Source organism: Pholcus phalangioides, unplaced genomic scaffold, assembly GCF_987345545.1.
Source record: "Pholcus phalangioides strain wild (caught in Gottingen) unplaced genomic scaffold, Ppha-v1.0 ptg000024l_1, whole genome shotgun sequence".
In the NCBI taxonomy this organism is placed as follows: domain Eukaryota; kingdom Metazoa; phylum Arthropoda; class Arachnida; order Araneae; family Pholcidae; genus Pholcus; species Pholcus phalangioides.
Window position 1 is genome coordinate 21010117 of NW_028301616.1, and position 21693 is coordinate 21031809.

Here is a 21693-nt window from a genome sequence, read left to right on the forward strand (position 1 = left end):
GTAGTCACCGAATGCGTGAGGCCGGTCGTCTACGGGAAGTGTAGAATCGATAAGGGGCCGTTCAAGTATTACGTAAGCAAATTTTTAGCCATTTTTGACCCCTTCCCCTTGTCAGCAAAAGTCAGCAAAACGCTGACCCCCTTCCCCCTCTTGTCAGCAAAATTTCGTCATCAGCTCTGCCCCTCTGAATCCTAACTCATATTTTCATAAAGGTTGGTTGATGACGTAAGCATTATCCAAACCCCCCCCTCCCCCCTTGTCATCAAAAGTCAGCAAATCGGAACCCCCCCCCCCCATCGATGATGACGTAATACTTACTTGAACGTCCCCTAAACAAGTCACGCGCAGTCGTCTGTATTCTCAAGTTGCACAGAAAGAGAACGATCTTGAGAGAGTAACTTCCAGTGACTACAACAGACGAGCGATGGATCTTGCCAAAATGGGATTTTACGCGTCTTGGTGTTTCTGTGCAGGTGCAGTGCTATTTTTTTCCCCCGCTACTCACACTGTTTTTTGTTTTTGTTTTTTTTTGTCTTTCTCTCCTTTAAACGTAAACATGAAAGCTGAAATTGACTAATTGCCGTTCATGGGTTGTGATGACAAGTGGTAATCGATTAAATATTATTATTTATTTAGTCACAACACCAACGTCTTCTCCGTGTTTGTGTCAGATCTCTCATTAAGCACGGACTTATTAAATACAGGTCCTCTTTATCCATTTCCCAAAAATGTTAGTTTTTCCTCAAGCTTATTAACGAACACACTCGTCTGCATGGAGTGCGGCTGCGAACTACTACTACTACTAAACCACACATGTATCTCGTCTATATTCCTCTGCGGAACTTCTAACGAATTGGTACATGTTGAAATGTGCGAGTCCGTGTTGTGAACCTAACGGGAAGCTTGTTTCTGCGTAATGCTTGTTATAGTGCTACCACCTACCACATATTTTTCGAACTATGAGTGAAGTGTAATGTTTGAAGATTTTACCGTTGTAGGCCTGTTGCTCTCTGCGGCAAGACTTTTTTAATGGGGAGATCAGCTTGCATTCGTACCTCGAAGTTGGGAACCGCAGAAAACCAACTTCAGCCGACCACTAATGCGGCGGACGGTAGCGGTTGCGAACTGAGTAGCGCGTACGCTACTCAAGAGATGAGTCTGACGATGCCAGACACTCCCATTCGTCAGGCTCACTGTTGGCTGTTGTAGCCAGCGTTGCTTGCCGCGTGTTGTGGCTTCCATTGTCTGACCAGCCTAAAAAGCGCTGGTTTTGCCACTTAAAGCCGTTTCCATCGCGAACTGCACTGAAGGTATGTCTGGTTTTCAAGAATCGGGGGAAAAGGCGAACATGCTTTTCATGAACGGCGTCGCGGACGGGAGTGCTCTGGAAGCTCTCCATTACCCCGGGAGTGTTTTTCGGCAAGGCGGCCAGATCGAAAGAACCTTTGATGCTATGATAAACCCCTATATAACGACATTTATATAACGATACTTTTGTGTGATATACCAGCTTGTACTGCGGTAAACCTCTTAACAGGGGGAAATACACGTGCGCATACACACACACACCTAACTGAATTTAAAATTTATTTTACCAGCTAATCAATTAAAATATTCAAAAGCGCATTTTTTTTTTGGGTGCAAAAAACGCTGATTTATAAAAGTTGCCAACAGCAGAAAGAATTTGATGACACAAAAGGGATGATAATGCTGCCTCTCGATATAACAACAATTCCTCTACAACGATACTTTTTCTTGGCCAGATATCGCTATGTATATCGGGGTATCACTGTATTTTATGCAGAACCTGAAATATTAGATAATCCCGAAAAACTGTTTTACCCGCATTTAACACTGTTCTTTTTGCAAATTTCCTCGAATTTTTCGAATTCGAATATCTCTGTGAATATTGCGCTTAGAAACATGGAATTTTTTTTGTGTTGGCATCAGTAGACACTGGGCAACAACTTCCTAACGGGAAGTTAGAGCACAGGAGGACCGTATAAAAATTTAGATTTTTTTATTTATTTATTTTGTTACACACTATATTACCACTCTCAAAACTGATACAGGGTAACTTTTGAATATTTATTGAACATTTTTAAAATCGGAATCACACCTCTACGACGGACGGTTGACGAGATAAATGCCGCGCTAGCACTTAAAGGACACCCTGTATATGCATAGGGTATTAAGTTTCGTAAATAAAATTTCTGGTGAAATTTCTAATACGTGAAAAATTCTAAACCCGATTCTATAATTTACTATCTAATCAAAAAATTATGAATTTAACCAAAGAAAATAACTCACAAGGAACATTTTCTCGCATTAAGTGACACTAATCACTCAGGAAAAATTTCAAAGCCCTCTCAAAAATCCGTCATCCTTTCCCAGAAAAGACGTTCAATCATAAGCTTAAGTATCTGTTCTCTTAAATGACTTATACTCCCCATGTCTCAGCGAAATTGGACTTTTCTTAATGATACATTTTTTTTCAAGTATATTGTCTTAAACATGATCAAACGCTGAGCATGACTGTTAAAATGATAAGCCTGATTAATGATATTATAAAGTCTTTTATTATTCGAGGGTAATTACGCTCATTATTAACTTCATGGATTTAGATAATGGAAAGTAAGGATTTCGATGAATGAAATTTTCATTTTATTCAGCTCATTATACTAGACCGTAGAATTTTTTTTTTTGGTTAATGAAAATGTGTTTAGCATGATGAAACTCTAGTGTTATTAAGAAACGCAAATGTGAAATTTAGTTTAATATAGGAAACAAAATTATTGTTTCAATTTGTTTAGAAATTTTTTTTTTGATTTTGTTAGTTTCCAATATTTTAATTTTTTAAAACATATTTTACGGTTATTAATTATAACTATTTTTATCGACATTATAACTGATAATAAAACCAACGACGTTTCATTTTGGAGCTGAAAAATGTCGTAAAAATATATTTTTAAAATCTATATCTTGATATTATTTGAATATCAAGCACTCCACAACAAGAATTACAAAGAAACAAACTTCACGTCAGGTTTCACTACAAGTACACGCACCTTCCCGCATGTACCGATTCGTTAGAGGTTCCGCAGAGGAATATGGACGAGGTGCATGTGTGGTTTAGTAGTAGCAGTAGTAGCCAGAGGGAACTGCCCCTCGACCTACAGACTGCCATTGCCGGCTATGAAGGGGGTTATAGACAAGTTTGTGCGTGATTGTGTAGATGTGAAGTGCTTGTAAGTTAATATAAAGAAGAAGACAAACACTGTCATATATAGGGTCCGGTAAATGCTACCATCAGAACACTACAATACACAAAGATCAGCCATGTGTACTTTATCAAAATGTTACTCTATGCAGTTGATCACTAAAATCAATAGTAAGAAAAGAATTATTATGCGATAAATGCGAGTATTATAATGGGTACAAAAATGAAATCACTTATTTACAATTCACCAAAATGTTACATAATGCATTAATGAGAGAATAATAATAAATAATAATAATAAATCTAACACATGCAAAAGAAGTAATAGAAAAACAAGTGTGTTAGCCGAGAATGTACTAATTGGTACAATGCAAGATCAGCCATGGACATTTAACCACAATGGCTCTATATGCAATAGAGTTGGCCAATAAATTCGATAGCAAGAAAAAAGTACAAAAATATTATGGTACATATACAAAGATTTATACAGCTCAGTAATTCAGACACTAATGCACCGACCATGTCACGTGCAGCACGTTTTGAGGCCTGAGAAATTTTAGTTCTTGACGAGGGTTGTAGTCGACCAGCTCTCTCAGATTCTCGTACTCGGAGTTCCTCATCCTTTCAAAGTGTTCCTATGAGATTTGTGGGATGTAGCTGAGGATGGTTGGAATCTTCAGGTCTTTTCTAATGTCAGCCCCTCCCCCGATGTACTTGGGGCACGCACTCAGTATTTTATTCTGTTCACTTTGCAGACGCTGCATGTTGGTCTTTGAAACATGAGTCCATATTGGGGCGGCGTAGGTCATGATAGGTCTAATGATCGATTTAATCAATATGACTTTGTTCTTTTAAGAGTTAGTCTTGCACTTGAGAATGTAATGCGCGACATCATTCCCGTGGTTTGGGTGGCTTGGTTCTTACGTGATTTATTTGAGGAACGAAGGATATAATGATTGGTTTAGAATACATCCCAAATATTTCACTTCCTTAACAGGCCTCATGGCTTCTCTGCCCAGGTAGATTGGTGCTCTAGTGAATTTGGCTATTCTTGTTAGCCAGATGAACTGGCACTTGGCATGATTAAGCTCAACAGCATTATCCTCACACCAGTCTTCAACCTCCTCCAGTGTCCTGAAGATTTTCTCTGCATTTTTCAGATTTTCTGTTGTTGGTGATAACAATCGCATCATCCGCAAAGAGTCGCAGTATTTCCGGCAGGAACGTGATGTAGATGAGCTGAGTCCCAAGAACTGATCCTTGGGGAAACGAGAACGACCAGAAAAATGTCATCTTTAAGATATCTGACTTTTTTAAACGATTGAATACCTGGATAGTCATTGAAAATTAAATTTAAATTTCATTGACACTTTCCTTTTTTATGAAATTTATTGAACCCTCCAACAAAAGCCACAATAATGAATTTTAGAAGGAACTGATGTGTGAGTATCTATCAGGGCTACTTTACCACACACCAAATCCGGTCATACATATATCGCCATACGGCAATTTCCAACCAATGGAGTTACGTGGGAAATGAAGACGCCATCTATCGGTGGTCACACCAGGCCAACACCTTCTTTAGCAGGAAGCTTCCGCGCGATGATTTGTAGCTAGGGATACGTGAATTTCGCAAAAAAAAATTTTTTTAATCAGAAATTTCGCATTTATTCGCAAAAAAATTTTCAGATCGGAAATTTCGCATTTATTCACAATAACGAATTCCAAATGAAAAATTTTACTTTCGTTCATACACACACACGCAAAAAACAACTCAAATAAATGAAACGGTTTAAATCAAAAATTTCGCATTAAAAAAATATATATAAATCTATATTTTCTATTAATTTTTAACGTTACTTTTCAAATACTTTTTATAGCATCATTTTCCTAAATTCAAAAAAAGTTGCATATACAGTCGGGTACACTTATAACATAAAAGGTGGATAAAAAATACGGTTTCGAAATCCTTAAAATTTGGCCCATTCAAGTCTATACATTTTTATCTCTGTTATAACATACCCTTCTTAAAACATGCACTGGATACAACAAAAAAACGGGCTTAACCAAAACAATAATCCAGATATAACACTGCGAAAAAAAAAGAACCCAGGAAAATTTAGTCAAAAATAGCCTTTTAAGGACAACATTCCTCGTATACGGGTGATATCTTAGACCTAATTTTTTTCAATAAACGCAAAAATGCATGGATGGAATAGTTACACTTCCTAACCAACAAATAGCACTGAATATTATAATTGGGAAAACTTTAGCGCCACCTGTCGATAATAAATGTAACTATTTTGACAATAAAATTTTTGAGATTTAATAAAATCCTGTCTTGCTGTGCAGAACTGTATCGTCTATGCTTTTCGAATTACGGAATTTTTACTTGTTTTTATAACTTTTGTGATCTTTTTATTGGTGGTCTCAATTCAAGTTGAAATTGGTGGCTAATTTAAGTGTATTATTGATTGGTGAATTCATAAATATCAAGTGGAATTATTTTTTTTCTGCATTTTTTTTAATTGTACAATACTGTCAACTTCAAAGGGAAAAACCATTAGCATGAACTCAAAAAAATTATTAACATTTCAAAAAATATCTGCATGTTGTATATTATCTCGTTTTCTAAATACCAATTTCCAAAATTTTCAGATACCAATCTCAAAAACTATATTCATCTACATTATATTTCAATTATGTGAGGCATAAGCTTATTTTTCCACGACAATCTCAATAATGCATATATGTCATTGCTACGTAATCTAATTTCAACACCTCCCTTATAACATACACTTCTCGAAACACCTAGGGGCTATGTATAACCGAACTCGACTGTATTTACATCTAACACAACGTCAAAGGGTAAAGTAGTGATGCTTGTGGTTTCCCTTTCAAGCACGCTCACAAGAGTACTGAGCAAAGTTACTTTTCCACTTCAAAGAGTGTAAATTACCTAAATTTCGCGAAAAAGTAATAAAAAAAAAAATCAAATTTCAGCATTTATTCGTCAAAGTTAGCAAATTTCGCATTTATCGCATTTATTTCGCAAATTTCGCATTTATCGCGGTTATTTCGTAAATACGAAATTTACGTATCCCTAGGTATAGCCAATAACCCCATAGAGATAAGATCTTATCTATAGGGGGTGTTGATATAGCAGTCCGACGTATGTGTGTGTGTGAAATCTTGACCTTTTTTTTCAGTACATCCAATGATTATAGGTGAAATTATAGCCACCACAATAGGCCCTTATCAAGTCGCCTTAGGTGAAATGGATGACTTCAGTGACGTCGCGAGTGCCCGAGTGGCATGGTGGTAAGATGCTCGTCTACCATCGCGAATGTTGTTGTCAGGGTCCCGGGTTCGAACCCAAAGGAGGATATACATAAGATATTTTCCGTAACGGACTCGAGGCGACCACCGATACACAGCGCCTTCATTTCAAACCCATCTCACTAATGGCAATAAATTGCAATATAGCGATATGGCCAGAGTTGGTGTTTGGTGAAGTAGTGATGTCACGAGCTTTGCGCGGAGGATTTTTGCTATAGAAGGTGTTGCCCAGTCTCGGTAGGTAAAGAACTTGTTTCTCTGATGTTATTTTGGCTGGATTAGAATCCACATGGACCTTGACGGTAACCATCATAGTGGAAGACGAACATCTTATCACTGTGCAACTCGGGCGCTTATCTATCAGGGCCGGACATTCCCGGGGCCATGTAAACACTAACTGGGTATGCATTTTTTTGCGACCACATGCCCGACGTGAGCGTAAAAAAAAATAACAAAAATCTGACCTTTTTATTTTTTTCATCGACGACGATGCAAGTGTTCGTACACACACGCACGTGAGATTTCACAGAAATGCTTTCTTTCACGGCCATAATTCAAATGTGTTCACAATGTATTTTGATATACAGGGTGTTCTGTTAACGGGCCGACAAACTCAGAGGGTTGTTAGTAGGCATCAAGAGGAACAAAAATAGTAATGAAACATGGTGTCGCAAACCACGTCGAGAGGATGGAAATCGCGAAAAACGCATGCAGGCCCTGAGTCCAGAGGAGACGACAGGTGAATGTCGGTTGATCGCTGAATGCGTTCGTGGGTTCGCTCACCATATCTGACGTAAGCAGCGTCGTGAAACACATCCGTGTGATTTTTTCCTATGGAATCACCTTAAATCACTAGTTTATGCGACGCCTGTGGACATACCGGAGGATCTCATAGCGCGGATTGTCGTCGCTGCGGCAGACATCAAAAGCATACCTGGTACCTTCGAGGACGTCCGGGAATCGTTTTTACATCGTTGTTGACTTTGCAGTGACCTCAGCGGCTGCCACTTTAGACAACTTTCGTACTAATTAATCAAATAAATCTTTTTGCAGTTATTATTGTACTTTTTTGTCGTCGTTCCAGCGTGACGTCGAAATCTGCATGAGTTTTTCGCGATTTTTACCCTCTCAACGTGGGTTGCGACACCATCTTCCATCGCAATTTTTGTTCCTCTTGATGTCTACTAGCAACCATCTGAGTTTGTCGGTCCATTAACAGAACACCCCGTATTTTCACGGTGTTTTAGCAGCCCTGTGCGGTCATGGGCTCTTATATACTCCAACTGGGCTCAAAATGAAATCATATACTGCAAATGGGCTCTTCTGAAAAACGGAAAACCTCATTTCTATCGAAATAGTATATCTTAATGGATAACGGAATAGACATATGCAATCGGAAGAAGAGGAGAGAGAAAAGACTTAATTTTTTCACATAAAAACATGAAAATATTTTTTTCATAAAAATTTTATCTATTGTATATATGGCCCTATTATACAGCATATAAACTGTCCGAAAGTGGTAAAAAATCTGTGACTGATTCTAAAATTTGTATAAAATATATTTATGCCTCATTTTTCTACATAGAAATATCGGAAAAAATTTTCCACATCACAAAAATTATCGGGTCTCTGCTGCCACCTATCAAATAAAAATCAAACCAACTTTTATAATTTTCTAAATACATTTAGTTGTTGGTTTCAAACCGATATGCAGCATGAAAACAAACAAAATGTATTATAATAAAATACTATATTATTGTTTTTATGCTGCATACCGGTATAAATTTTACGCGCTAAAATACCGGTTAATAGGTTTTTATTTTTGTCTCTGGATTACTTTGTAAACATTAAAAGAAAACATAGCAACCGGTATTTTGACGCATAAGATTTAGACCCGTATACAGATTTAACAAAAATAAATTACAGATTAATACCACATATTGTTAATTTTTATTCTGCACATTAGTTGAAACTCAACAACTAATTCAATTTTCGAATTATAGCAGATGGTTTCGATTTTATTCAATAGGTGACAGTAGGGGGTCCTATCCTAAAGCTGTTTCTCGTCTTTATAAATAGCGAAATATAAAAAAGTATGAAATATAATGTCTCAAGGAGAAAGGAAATTTTTCCTCCAGTTTGTTTTTCACCGGTTTGCAATTTATTTTTGTCGGTGTTCGCTAACATTTACACGTAATTGCAGCGATCTAGAGAAGAACACTGAACTAAACAAGACACAGACTTTTACTGCCAATAGGTGATTTTATCCATTGCCTTACGATTCGATACTATGTTTCAAGATGTCCGGTCCTGTCAAATTCTAGTCCCGTATCGTAAATCGGCTATGATTCTATAACGGGTTAATTGTAAATTGGTGGCTTCTTTTTTCCGACGCTAACAACGAGTAAAATCATAATGACAGAGTTTATAATGATGACAGGGTTGCTAGACTTTCATACTTGAAAATGTAACGTCGCGTATTTTTTTAAGCGTTACAGATTGATTTCAAATGAGAGAAAAATTGTGCGATATAAATCTTAATACAGAACGTCACAAAAAATGAAAAAGAAAGGCTTTGGTGTTAGTTGAACCCCTTAAACCTGGGTACGAGTCCGTTACAATATTAACCGACGTGAGTCCCATCTATATAACCTATTGATATCATCCTTTACCCAGAGAAAAAAAAATTACACTGAATTTATGGTGCAAAACTACAAAAAATGGGGGGGGGGGTTCATACACACAGTTCTCTACCTGCAGAAGCCTTAGGGATTAGCGACTACCCGCTTGCTCAGCTCTACTCAAACTAGCCATACAGCACATTTTTGCCATGAATTGGAAAAGGTTTAGTTTGCTTCGATTACGAATTTTATTCATAACAGGGAACAAATTAGCAATTACTGGCTTCATGTCCCGCGTCCGACTTAATAAAATACAGCCAATAGTGAATACTGTACTTTGTGAATTGAAAATCTGGCAACCTAGATGAGGAAGGACCGAGTTACGTGGTGGTAAGATGCTCGTCTTCGACCGTGAAGGTTGCTGTCAAGGTCCGTGTGTTCGATCTTCGGGAAGGAGCATAGGTAACGAGTTCTTTTCCGCAGCAAACCTGAGGCGACCACCTACAGATGGCGCTTTTATTTCTAACCCAACTTTATCGGTAGTAAAATGCTGTATGGCGATGCAACGGGAGTTGGTGTGCGATGAAGAAGAAGTAGTTGCACATTATGGAGTGAAGCCGATTTATTTTAGTGCATGAGTGGGAAGCAGTTTTACATTAGCGCATAGAAATGGGTAGATTTTAGAGAACCATTCGTTCCACTTTCTAAACAAAACTAACTTCCTATTTCATTCCCCTTTTTCTACTAAAGATATTTAATATAACATTTATTTTTTGGATTCTTGACCAGTGAAATCTCAACTTTTCTATGCACCGGGTTTATCTCATGAATATACGATGCCTCGAGTGACGAATCTCAGCAAGGGAATTCTTCACTATTTCAAAAAATTCTACATCTTTTGTTCAAAATGCTAAAAAGTCCACCACCACCACCCTATCCAATGGAAAAAAGCTACCCAGTAAAACGGGAATACACAGTGGATTCACAGCTGTAAATGTACCATAGTAGCCTAATGCACTCACGAGGATCGTGAGAAAGTGTGGTGGTGTTCGAATCCCCAAGAGATGCAGTAAGAGAGATGTTACAGTATTCATAGTTCTATAAGCCGAACACTTTCCCGAAAAAAGGGAATCGGTCGAATAACGAAATATTGAGAGAGTTCCAGCTTTTATTCTTTGAGCTGAATTTGTCTGCAACATCGCTTTCCAATAGTTAAGCACTTGATATTAGATTTAACATTCAACTTCAAAAGTTCTGCTTCGATTCACCTCGATGTTGAAAAAAATTATATTATTTCAAGTAACACAGGGTGTCCCATAAATTCGTAAACAGTTTAAAAATTCATACAAATTGAAGGAATTGGTGCATTTGATTGCAGTTTGTAGTTTATTCTCACGAAGGGGGGGGGGTATTTTTTTTTTGTAAAAATAAGTTTAAAACAAAAATTAAATTTTCGTTGATAGAGATAAATATCCCTGTTGCTGGTGCTTACTAAATTTTTCATTGTGATGTTGACATTGAAAGATGTTTCACTTATCACTGTTGGCGAAATTTTTTACATTTAGGAACGTTTCGGACACAGAAGAGATTAAAGAAAGGTTCTGTGAAGGAATTTTGAGATTAACCTTTTGCCTGACTGGAAAGAACCGGATGTCCGAGACAGACTTCTTCCCGAAAGTGACTTGCCCGAGCATAGCACGGGGTACCGTAATCTTTGCCCCTAGAAGGCGTTAACGAAAAGTGAAAATTCGACTAAATCTGCACAATCTCTACGGCTTATAGTAATGATACCTAGATACATAATCTACTTCAGTTACATAATCTATCCCACAAAAGTATATTATTTATATTCCATGCAAAAAAATTCAAATAAGGGTTGTTTTTAATTAATTAAAGAAAAAAGTAATAAAAGTGAATCAAAGTTTCAAGATTTTTAAACTAAAAAATTGAGTATGATTTTCTACAAATGCCTGTTATTCCTGGTTTTACACCAATGAATAGAATGAAAAAATTAAAAAAAACACACACATTAGGCAAATGGTTAAAGAGAAGTGCCGTGAAGGAATTCAGAGACTTGTTTCCGTGCAGCGTCCTCTATCAACAAAAATCTGAAACATTTTTTTTCTGTACCATATAAAAATCCCCCTTCGTGAGAATGACTTTTTCGGGAACCGCGCGCGCATTCAAAATGTATCAATTCTCTGTCGATTTTTATGAATTTTTAAACTACTTACGAATTTATTGGAAACCCTACATTTTCCTACTCTTTCAAAACGACTACATCCGGAGTATGTATTGGAGTACGTATTTACACTTTGAATGAGAAAGAAGAGTATTTAACAAGCAACCTCATAGACATAGAAGGCCTCCGCACGGGTTACCATAAACGTCATTCGGAGTTCCTGGCAAGTTTGCCACATTTTGAACCACAGCATCGTATTTCGTTTCTTCTTATTTTGGCGTAGAATCTTCCTGGTTGACTCACAAATACCGCATGGTGATTGGATGTGGGGAATAGAAATGGCCAATTCTGAGCCAGATCATTTCTTTTCCGCACAACGATGGCACGTTCAGTGGAATTTTTTTTATCTGAATATTCTAATGACTTGCTGACGTCACGAGCAGCGTGCAGAGGCTTTCTACCTCTATATAGGAGGTGTTGGTCCAACCTTTTTTAGAGTATGGGCTGCTTATAAATAATCCCTACATTTCTAGCCACATTGTAGAAATTTAGCGCATCGTGATTGGCCGAAATGAGTGATGAACCATCACGTCACTCATGGTGAAATTTTTGCTCGCGACGTTTAACAATAGATACTGTACATTTAATTGTGCTTGAATCCGACATTCCCGTTGGAGTAATGGTTGTAGAACGAAACCCGTGTAGTGAAACGTGTGTTTGAAACCCATCCAAAATTTTTTTTCCTATATTTGCTGTCATTTACTGATTTACTAAAAAATGTTTTCATTTTTGTCTCTGATTTAACCAAATGCGGTTCACGTGCATCGAGAAGACAATACTAAAGGCTCGCGAAAAGAGCGCCCAGCGGTCATTTACTGATTCAATAAAAAAATGCTTTCATTTTTCGTTAATGAACTTTGAAATTCATTTTCGCCCAAAACTCCGCCTCTCGTGACGCCTTACTAGCTTTTTTGCTCGCAGTAACCAATCACCGGCGTGCTGATGCTTCCTGTGTTACTATGAAAGTAGGGATTGCAATTACGCGTACGGCCACTTAAGGTATCCGACTGCGTTGAAAACGTCGTTTTGAAAGAAAATGTTGATTTTTATTTTTTATGAAAGCCAATTTCTTTGTGATTCCAAACCACGGGCCTCGTTCTGTTTATATGACGCTCAGAAACGAAGTTACGCTCACTTTAGTGTTGCGTTTTTACGTACAAGTAATCCTTGAACAAAAGCTTTGAACGCGTTTAGCGATGGAATGATAATATTTTTACCACATTTTACTTCAGTTTCAAACATGATTTCTAAAAATCTATTCATTGTATCACTGCGAAATTTTAATATGATATTCTGTGATATATTGCCAAGGTTTTGAACCAAAATCTAAGATCTATCTCATATATTTGTCTAATTACAGTGTTTTATGCACGATATGTGAAATGAAATTTCAAAAAATCCACACAGTACATTTACAGATTAGAGTATAACTTATCAGCATATCAAACAGTCCTTTAAATTTGACATAAAAATGACATAGCAAAAATTTCACAGAAAATGGCATAGGCGTAGTCCAAAATTTATTATTGTTTCCACCATTTTCGGGACACTTTCCATCAAAAATTGTTATTGAAGTTCAATCCAGTACCATTTTATGGGAAAGTGCCCTCGAACGTAGTCGGATACCTTAACCACTTTACGGTCAAGTACGTAATATTGAGTCCGAACGCCAGGGGAAGAAATCCAAACAAGTTCTCTGTGTTTTCTTTCCTCTCTCTTCATCATCACAAAGCTTTGTTATAATCACATGAAACAAAGTTGTTCTTTTTAAAAAATATTTGAATTTTTATACCTTGTCCCATGCTGTTTTTCCCCTCTGATTTTTGAATTCGGATACCTCAGAGAATGTTGCACTTAGATCATTTTCGTCGCACCACGGTCATTTTCTGCACACGAGGGCTAATTAGACCGGCGGGGGGCCTACAATTTATTGTCGATTCCGAACGGCAGGCTTGTTTTTGATACTCATCGAGAGGTTGGTGCGCTAACCTCTCGATGGGGAACTCCCTGCGGTAGCAACTTTTTGCTGCGGTCTTGTCACCGTGTTTGTTGTACCCCTGTGTCAGGAAAGTTTTCGGACAAGGACGAATCGGGTATCGAACTCCTGACACCTCTAAACATCCTTTGGTACTTTAGGCGAGTATCTTATCGACCTGGGCTACCGCACCAACTGTATTTAGGTCACCGTGCTAGTGAGCCACAGCCTGAACCGAATATAATGAGTTCAAATTTAACGAATTTTTTTAGAACGCACCTCCAAAATAACTCCATTAAATTAACTCCTGTTTGACGAATATCTCTGACCCCGATATAACGATCTCCCATTTATCAAATTTTTTGAGTTACGAATTTTTAATCATGGAATCACGGTTTTGAGATTGTTACATCAAAAAATTCATTAAATGGGAGTCCATCATATTGGTGACCGGCAATATTTATCTCAAACGAACTAGACTCATTTGCGGGTTTCTTTTTCAATATTTATCAAATTCACCAAATACATTAGGGAATTATGCATAATCACCGTAAAAGTGATAATTTTTCGAGTATTTATAAAATTTACCAACGACGATTAGGTATCAAGAATAATCACCGGTGAAAAAAAGGAATAAATTTACAAAACTTGCCTATACGATTATGCATAATAACCGATTTATCACATTTACCGTAACATATCAATTCCATCAGAGATACTTTATTTGGGTGTGCGTTATCATCCAGAAAATTAAAATCTAAATCAGTGTCCCAAAAAATGGTCAATATCACTCACTGAGGGGGAAGAAGGTATGGAATTGGGGGGGATGGAAGCTATGGGTATTATATAGGACCCTGTGTGGATTTAAGTGGATTTAATGAAACAAAAGCCCTGTGGGTTTGTTTAAGCTGGGGGGCGATAGAAGCTATGGGTATTATATATGAACCTGTGACTTTGTTTAAGTTGGGGAAAGATAGAAGCTATGTTTATTAAATAAGACCCTGTGGGTTTGTTTAAGTTGGGAGGCGATAGAAACTATGGGTATTATGGGTATTATACTGTATATGACCCTATGGTTTTTATAAGTTGGGGGCGATAGGAACTATATGGGTATTATATAGACCCTGTGGGTTTGTTAATGTTGGGGGCGATAGGAGCTATAAGTGTCATATAGGACCTTGTGGGTTTGTTTAAGTTGGGGGACGATAGAAGCTGTAGGTATTATATATGACCCTGTGGGTTTTTTTTAAGTTGGGAGGAGATAGGAGCTATTATATAGGAGCTTTATGTAAGACCCAGTGGGTTTGTGTAAGTTAGGGGCGATAGAAGCTATGTGTATTATATATAGGACCCTGTGAGTTTGTTTAAATTGGGGGACGATAGGAGCTGTAGGTATTATATATGACCCTGTGGGTTTGTTTAAGTTGGGAGGAGATAGGAGCTACGTTTATTATGTAAGACCCAGTGGGTTTGCGTAAGTTAGAGGCAATAGAAACTATGTGTATTATATAGACAGAACCCTGTGGGTTTGTTTTAAGGGGGGTGCGATGAGAAAATAAATTTTTTTCAATAAAATAAAATAATTCGTAAATTGACATAGTGTGTTTGCTTCTTTTTATGGAAGAAAATCCCTAAAATAACACTTTCACACGTACAACCTATCTTATCAGCCAGTCACTGATATTCTGCAACCAGTGCAATTCCCATCGTCGCGTAAAATCCGTAAACAGTGATGTTTTCGTGCAGTGACGAGTAACGGAAGATACCACAACAACGAGCGAAAGAAACGTTATAATGCATAGAATGGATTCATATAAAACATCGGAATGTAATGACACAAAGGACTTACAGTTTGATCGGATCGATGATCCCATAAGCCACTGAACGACCCCTTGCGTTATCCTTGAGCCCTGCGAGGGCCAGTAACGTCTCTAGTTCGGCTAACCGCTGGTCGGATATTCCGCTCCTCTTTGTCCTGTACACATAAAAACAAAAGTCTTATAATTAACAAGTCTTTTCCTCCAGTGAACATACTAAAATAATCCAAAAAGATAAAACAGGAATTATTTTGATGATCTCTAATTTTTATACGGTATACATTAGGTGAACAGTCAGCCCCGTTAAATCGGATATCAACGATTCCAGCACACAATATCCGTTTAAGCGGGGTACCCTGTTATACGGGGGAACAATTAAATTGCCATTTTACAACGTTAGTATAGTTTGTATACTTAAAATTGATGAACGATCAATATTAATAAAGCTTCTCGAATAAATCCGACATTAAAAATGAGAATAAGCGGGGAAAAGTCGTTGAAATATTATCATGTTAATAAGCGGGGAACTTCGATTTTGTCCGTTTAAGCGGGGCTGGCTGTATTAAAATAATCCGAAAAGATAATATGCGAATTATTTTGACGATCTTTCATTTTGGCAATCTTTATGAAACTGAGAACATTAAAAATTCACAGAAACTAAGAATAAACAAATGCGCGGGAATGTAGTTTGCATCGAAAGTGTCGCCGAAATGGGGGTTTTTTTAATTGACCGTTAGAGGGCGTTAACACAGATTTATCTCATAAATACGGGGCTAATTTTCATGAAATTGATTTTTTTTTATAATTTTATTCAGCTCTGAAGTTGGCTTTAACAAATTTTCTGATGTATCGAAGTATTATCGACTCGAATGTAAATTAATATTACTTTTATTACTTATATTAAGTAATACAATTATATGAGATATGGGGGGGGCATTCAATTATTACGTCAGCATCGATGGGGGGGGAGGGGGTTTCCGATTTGCAGACTTTTGATGACCGGGGGGGGGGGTTTGGATGATGCTTACGTTATCAACCACCCTTTATGAAGATATGAAATATTCTTAATGAATTCGGTGCCCCACCGAGAAAAACCTTTCGATAGTTTTGGGCACTTGAAGTAACATAAGTGCCCTACAGCAGCGCCGTCTTAAGGCATGGGCCCGCCTGGGCACGGTCCGGAGGCCTCAAGAGAAAAGGGACCTCACAAAAATGAGATTTCAAATTTCCGAGAATTTGCCTGGTAGGGCCTGAGAAAGATCACTTGGCCCGGAGGCCACATGATGCTCTTAAGACGGCCCTGCCTTACAGAGCCACTATAGTGATCTCTAAATGTTTCGCAGATCCAAGGGATCTGGAAATGTGCCCGGGCCGCTTAAGTGCTCTGGAACCGTGCCACGCATCACTCAAGTGATCCGTAATTATGTGCCGCGCAACACTTAAATTATCTGACAATGTGCCACGGGTAACTCAAGTGATGCAGAACCGCACTGGTGGCCACTAAAGTGATCTAAACTACGTCACATGTCACTCAAGAAATCTCTAAATGTGTCACGGATCACTTAAGTGTTCTGGAACTGTGTCCCGGGTCATTTAAGTGATCTGAAAATGTGCCACGGGCCGCTTAAATGCTCTGGACCTGTACCACGAGACACTTAAGCGATCTGTAAATGTGCCGCTTAGTACGTTTTTACAAAATTAGGTTTGAGGAGGGCAGGCCGCATCAGATAATCCCCACTGCCATATTTTGTCCGTGGGCCAAAGGCCTTTATGCGATTTATCATTATATGGTTTAGAGGGTGGGTCGCAATGAATTTATTAAAGATAAATTTTGAGTTCATAGCCTTCAAATAACATTGAAATTAACAGAAATTGATTATAATAACATAAAGTATAAAGGTATTTTATTCCGAAATTTCAATTAAAAATATATTTTTGCATTAAAAAATAAATTGTTGATTGTAGGGGGGGGGGGGGCACGAGCCCCTATTCTCCCACCCCCCTCGTGTACGTCTTCGATCCCACCAATATGCGTTAGGATTCAGAGGGGCAGAGCTGATGACGAAATTTTGCTGACAAGGGGGGTCAAAATGGCTAAAAATTTGCTTATGTAATACTTGAACGACCCCTATACTTGATTTATGAAAAATTTACCGAAAACAACTCACTGTTTATGTGTAATGCTTGTTATGTCAAGTGTAATGATTGAAGATTTGTACAGTTGTGTGGGCCTGTTGCCTCCTGTGGGTAGATTTTTTAACGGGGAGATCGGCTCACATTCGCATCCCGAAGTTGGGAATCCACAGGGAAACCAATTTCGGCCGATCACCACTATGGCACCGATGAGGTTTGAACCGTGGTCCTCCAACACCACCTATAGAACAGGTGTCCTTTCTATAGGTGGTGTGTTGGGTCCTCGCGTTTTAATCAAAAACGATTTGCAGAAATGATTCATTTCCCCCCCGATTGGCGATTTTTCGGGGTCGTTATTAGCAACAATTGGAAACTCTGCTCACTCTTAGCATCATTTTTGGCGACAACTGGCGATTTTCTCGTTTCCCCTTGATATACGCTGGCGATCACATCAATGCGACTCCACGGTGTACAAATTAAAGAAAACAACAAAGAAGCACAAAGAACATAAATCTCAATCATTGCAATGATGCGTTATCAATTTTTATTATTTCTTTTTTACTCTTTGAATTCATCCGTCATAACGTTAAATTGAAGTTTACATGCGAGAATAGACACAACATGTGTCTGATGCAAGGTGTGTGCGTGTGTAAGATCCTAATTAAAATTATTAATTAGTTTCCCCATAAAAAAAAGGGGGGGAGGAAAACATCGAATGATTATTATGCAAATGAATAATTATATCTGTCAGGATTCAAAAAGGATTAAATTATACGTGAATCGTATCGAAACAAGTTTTTGATACTGATATTAATTAAATGTCATCCGATTCAGGTCATTTATTATAACTTGCTCAGAAACTTTGTTGCTTCGAAACACTTGGGAAATCGCGTAGAAAAATCTTTTCCATTAAAATTTTTGATTCTTCAAAATCGTGTTCATTTAAAGGATGATAAAAAACTATTTATTTCTTTTAACGAAACTCGGTTAAAACGGCAACGAAGATTCCTCGATATTTCGTCGTCACGACCGAAATTGGCGTTTTCAAGGCTTTTTTTTATAAGTAATGAAGAAAATTAATCGGATTCAATCAAATACTATGCCAAAATTATTTCATTATAATAAGTGTGACATATAGTGGTTATAGTGACGGACTCGCGATGCGAGGATCCGGGTTCGAACCCCACAGTGGTGGTCGGCTGAAGTTGGTTTTCTGTGGTTCCCAACTTCAAGGCGCAAATGCGAGCCGATCTCCCCGTTAAAAAGTCTCGCCACAGAGAGCAACAGTCCTACAACGATAAATCATTCAATCATAACACTTCACTCATAGTTAGAAAAACTGGCGGCAGATGGCACCACTACACATAACAAGCATTACAGAGAAACAAAACAAAAAAAAAAAGAAAACCACGTCAGGTTTCACTACACGTACACGCACATTCAAGTATGTACCGATTCGTTGGGGGTTTGTGGGCGGGGTGCATGTGTGGTGTAGCAGTAGTAGGTAGGGCTCGGGGATCCGTGATGTTCTTAAGTCAGCCACCTCGTTGGGCAATTTGCCTGTTGTGGCGTTGTATTTGTATTGTATATTCTAAAGAGAAAAATATACTTTTTATATATCAATAAACATGCTTGGGAATGTGGGAACCGTGTAATAAATCTTTTTTCAAATGCGTCGAATAAATGTCGTTAGATCCGAGGCTATTGCGTTTTCATGGACATTATACTTAATAATATAATATAAATACTTAATAATAGAATACATAAAAAGTGCACAACTTAATATTCGGCCCGCTGGCCAAATGCGGCTCACCAAGAGGTTTCACCCGGCCCGCGAAGTGTTTTCCGGTAGAAAAGTATCAGCACACACAAATAACACGATAAACAGCCAGGCTGACAATATTCCCTTCGTAAAAATACGGCTAATCGGTATCCATACGGGACATCACCCAATTATCACAAAAAAATTGTCAAAGGCAAGTAAAGTTGCCAATCAAAGCCAAAACAATTGTCAAAGGCATTAATTTATGTCACGAAAATAATATAAATTATTTTTATCAAAACTTAAAATAAGCCTTGTTGACAATAAGGGAAGAAAATGGTGCATTTTATGAAAAAGTTGAGACGACGGGATGTCCCGCGAAATTACAGATCATATGGTCACTCCATCAGCGCCGTCTTAACGCATGGGGCCCACTCGGGTACGGCCCGGGGCCCTCAAGAGAAGAGGGCGTCACAAAACTGAAATCAGGTTGAATTTTTTTAGAATTTACAAGGTAGGGCCTCAGAAAAACCACTTGGCCCGGGGGCCCATGATGCTCTTAAGACAGCACTGCACTCCATACATGTAAATATCTGGCCCGCGGACTGAAAAAGGTTGTACAACCCTGATTTACATCATAAAGGCAGTGATTCACAAACTGTGCTACGCCGAAGAATTTTTGGTCCTTGAATGTGGAACTTTTTTTTTAAACCTCGATAACGTTCGAATGAAGCACAGCGCAAATACGAAATCAATTTATTTACATAGAAACACTTGTTGGGCTGCTCCTCTGAATACACACACAGGCTGCATTTAATTTCTTCTCTTTCGATTTTTTGTGTATGTATTAAGAGAAATTTCACTTTTTTTCAAGTATTTCACCCTACGAGCATCAATGCACTTTTGCATCCCCCCAACCACTTCCTGCAAGGGGGCCGTTCAAGTATTACGTCATCATCGATGGGGGGGGGGGATTCCGATTTGCTGACTTTTGATGACAGGGGGGGAGGGGGAGTTTGTATAATGTTTACGTCATCAACCGCCCTTTATGAAAATATGAGTTAGGATTCAGAGGGGCAGAGCTGATGCCGAAATTTTGCTGACAAGGGGGGGGGGGGGTCAGCGTTTTGCTGACGGGGGGGGTGAGGGGTCAAAAATGGCTAAAAGTTTGCTTACGTAATACTTGAACGGCCCCCAAGCATTCAGAAGCCCCTCAATTTATATATTGTTCAAAACGTCATTTAGCCCATGGGCCGCGGCTCCTTTGCGTCTCTAAATATTTTGCCCTCTTGACTTGGTAATAGGGTGATGTTGGGGGGGGGGGCGCTGAAATATCGCTTCTTTACCACAGCTGGTAGCTGGTGGCCACTACTGAAACTACGAAGCGTTTGTGAAAGCTAGAGACGCACCTGCGTTGATTTTTTTTTTCTTTTCTCTGAGAATTTTCTCTGACTTTCACGTACGATGAGTTAATAAACACGTTTCATTACTTTGAAGTATCTTATATATAAATCTGAAAGTATATATGTAGCCTATGTGTGTTTGTCAAGAAATTTTTTTTTCCTGAAATGTGCTCCGTGACGTGTAAAGTTTCGGATTCCTACACACCACTGCTGTGTAGGAATGAACCAAGACCGACAATTTTTGTGGCGGTGGGAAGTCCGCGGTGTCGTTACAACCGAGATCACTGTAACCAAGTTTGGCTGCGTTTTCTTTGTTAAAGATTTAAAATGTGACCAGGATGATCATAGTACAGTCAAACCTCGTTAGTGCGTCATCCGGTTAACACGTCACTCCGCTTACTGGGTCACTTTTTGGAAGTCCCAATTGTCCTCGGGCAGGAATTGGCACAGCTATGGCTTACTTCGTTTAACGAGTCACTCCGCTTACTAAGCCATATTTTTGCTCTCCCAAGAGCGACTCATTAACGAGGTTTGACTGTATATTGAGAAAAATGCTGAAATATATAATACAGAAAAATCACCAAATTTCGCCAAGATAATCACCCCAAACATCAATTTATGCCAAATTATCACTAATTATGACTCGATTCACCAAAATATGCTGTGATAATGATTAGAAAATTTTTCAATAGTGGGAAAATAAAGGGACAAACTCTACAGTATTTAAATTCGAGCCTTTCTTGCAGCAAAATCACGGAGTTTTCGTCCCGAGTGCTTTAGGTTATCTTTGATTTGATTTCATAACATTGTCATCTGATTCGCAAACAACATTTGTTCTCACTGACTAGCCAAATAAGTATATTTAATCCTAGCAGGGCCGTCTTAAGAGCATCATGGGCCCCCGGGCTGAGTGATTTTTTTGAGGCAATACTTGGCAAATTTTCGAAAAAATTAACTACTTCTCAATTTTCTGAGATCCATGTTCTCTTGAGACCCCCAGGCCGTGCCTGGGTGGGTCCCATGCGTTAAGACGGCACTGAACCCTAGTCGGATGGGCCTCCGGTTCTTTGTCTGTCTAGGGTCGTCTCTTATCAGTCGCGCCCTTTGAAATGGTTTTGTATCTCTAAAAATGTCAATCTATCACGGACTTGTTTTGCGCATTAGTAGCTGGAGGCACTACG

The 21693-nt window shown here is 38.4% G+C and overlaps 1 protein-coding gene across 1 annotated transcript in view; it reads right to left on the reverse strand.

The window, feature by feature from the left end:
* LOC149068969 (uncharacterized) overlaps positions 1-21693 on the reverse strand; it is a 43231-nt gene that overhangs the window by 7366 nt on the left and 14172 nt on the right. Inside the window, exon 2 of the mRNA XM_089251140.1 lies at positions 15247-15372. Coding sequence (XP_089107266.1) covers positions 15247-15372 — 126 coding nt within the window. The remainder of the gene's footprint in view (positions 1-15246; positions 15373-21693) is intronic.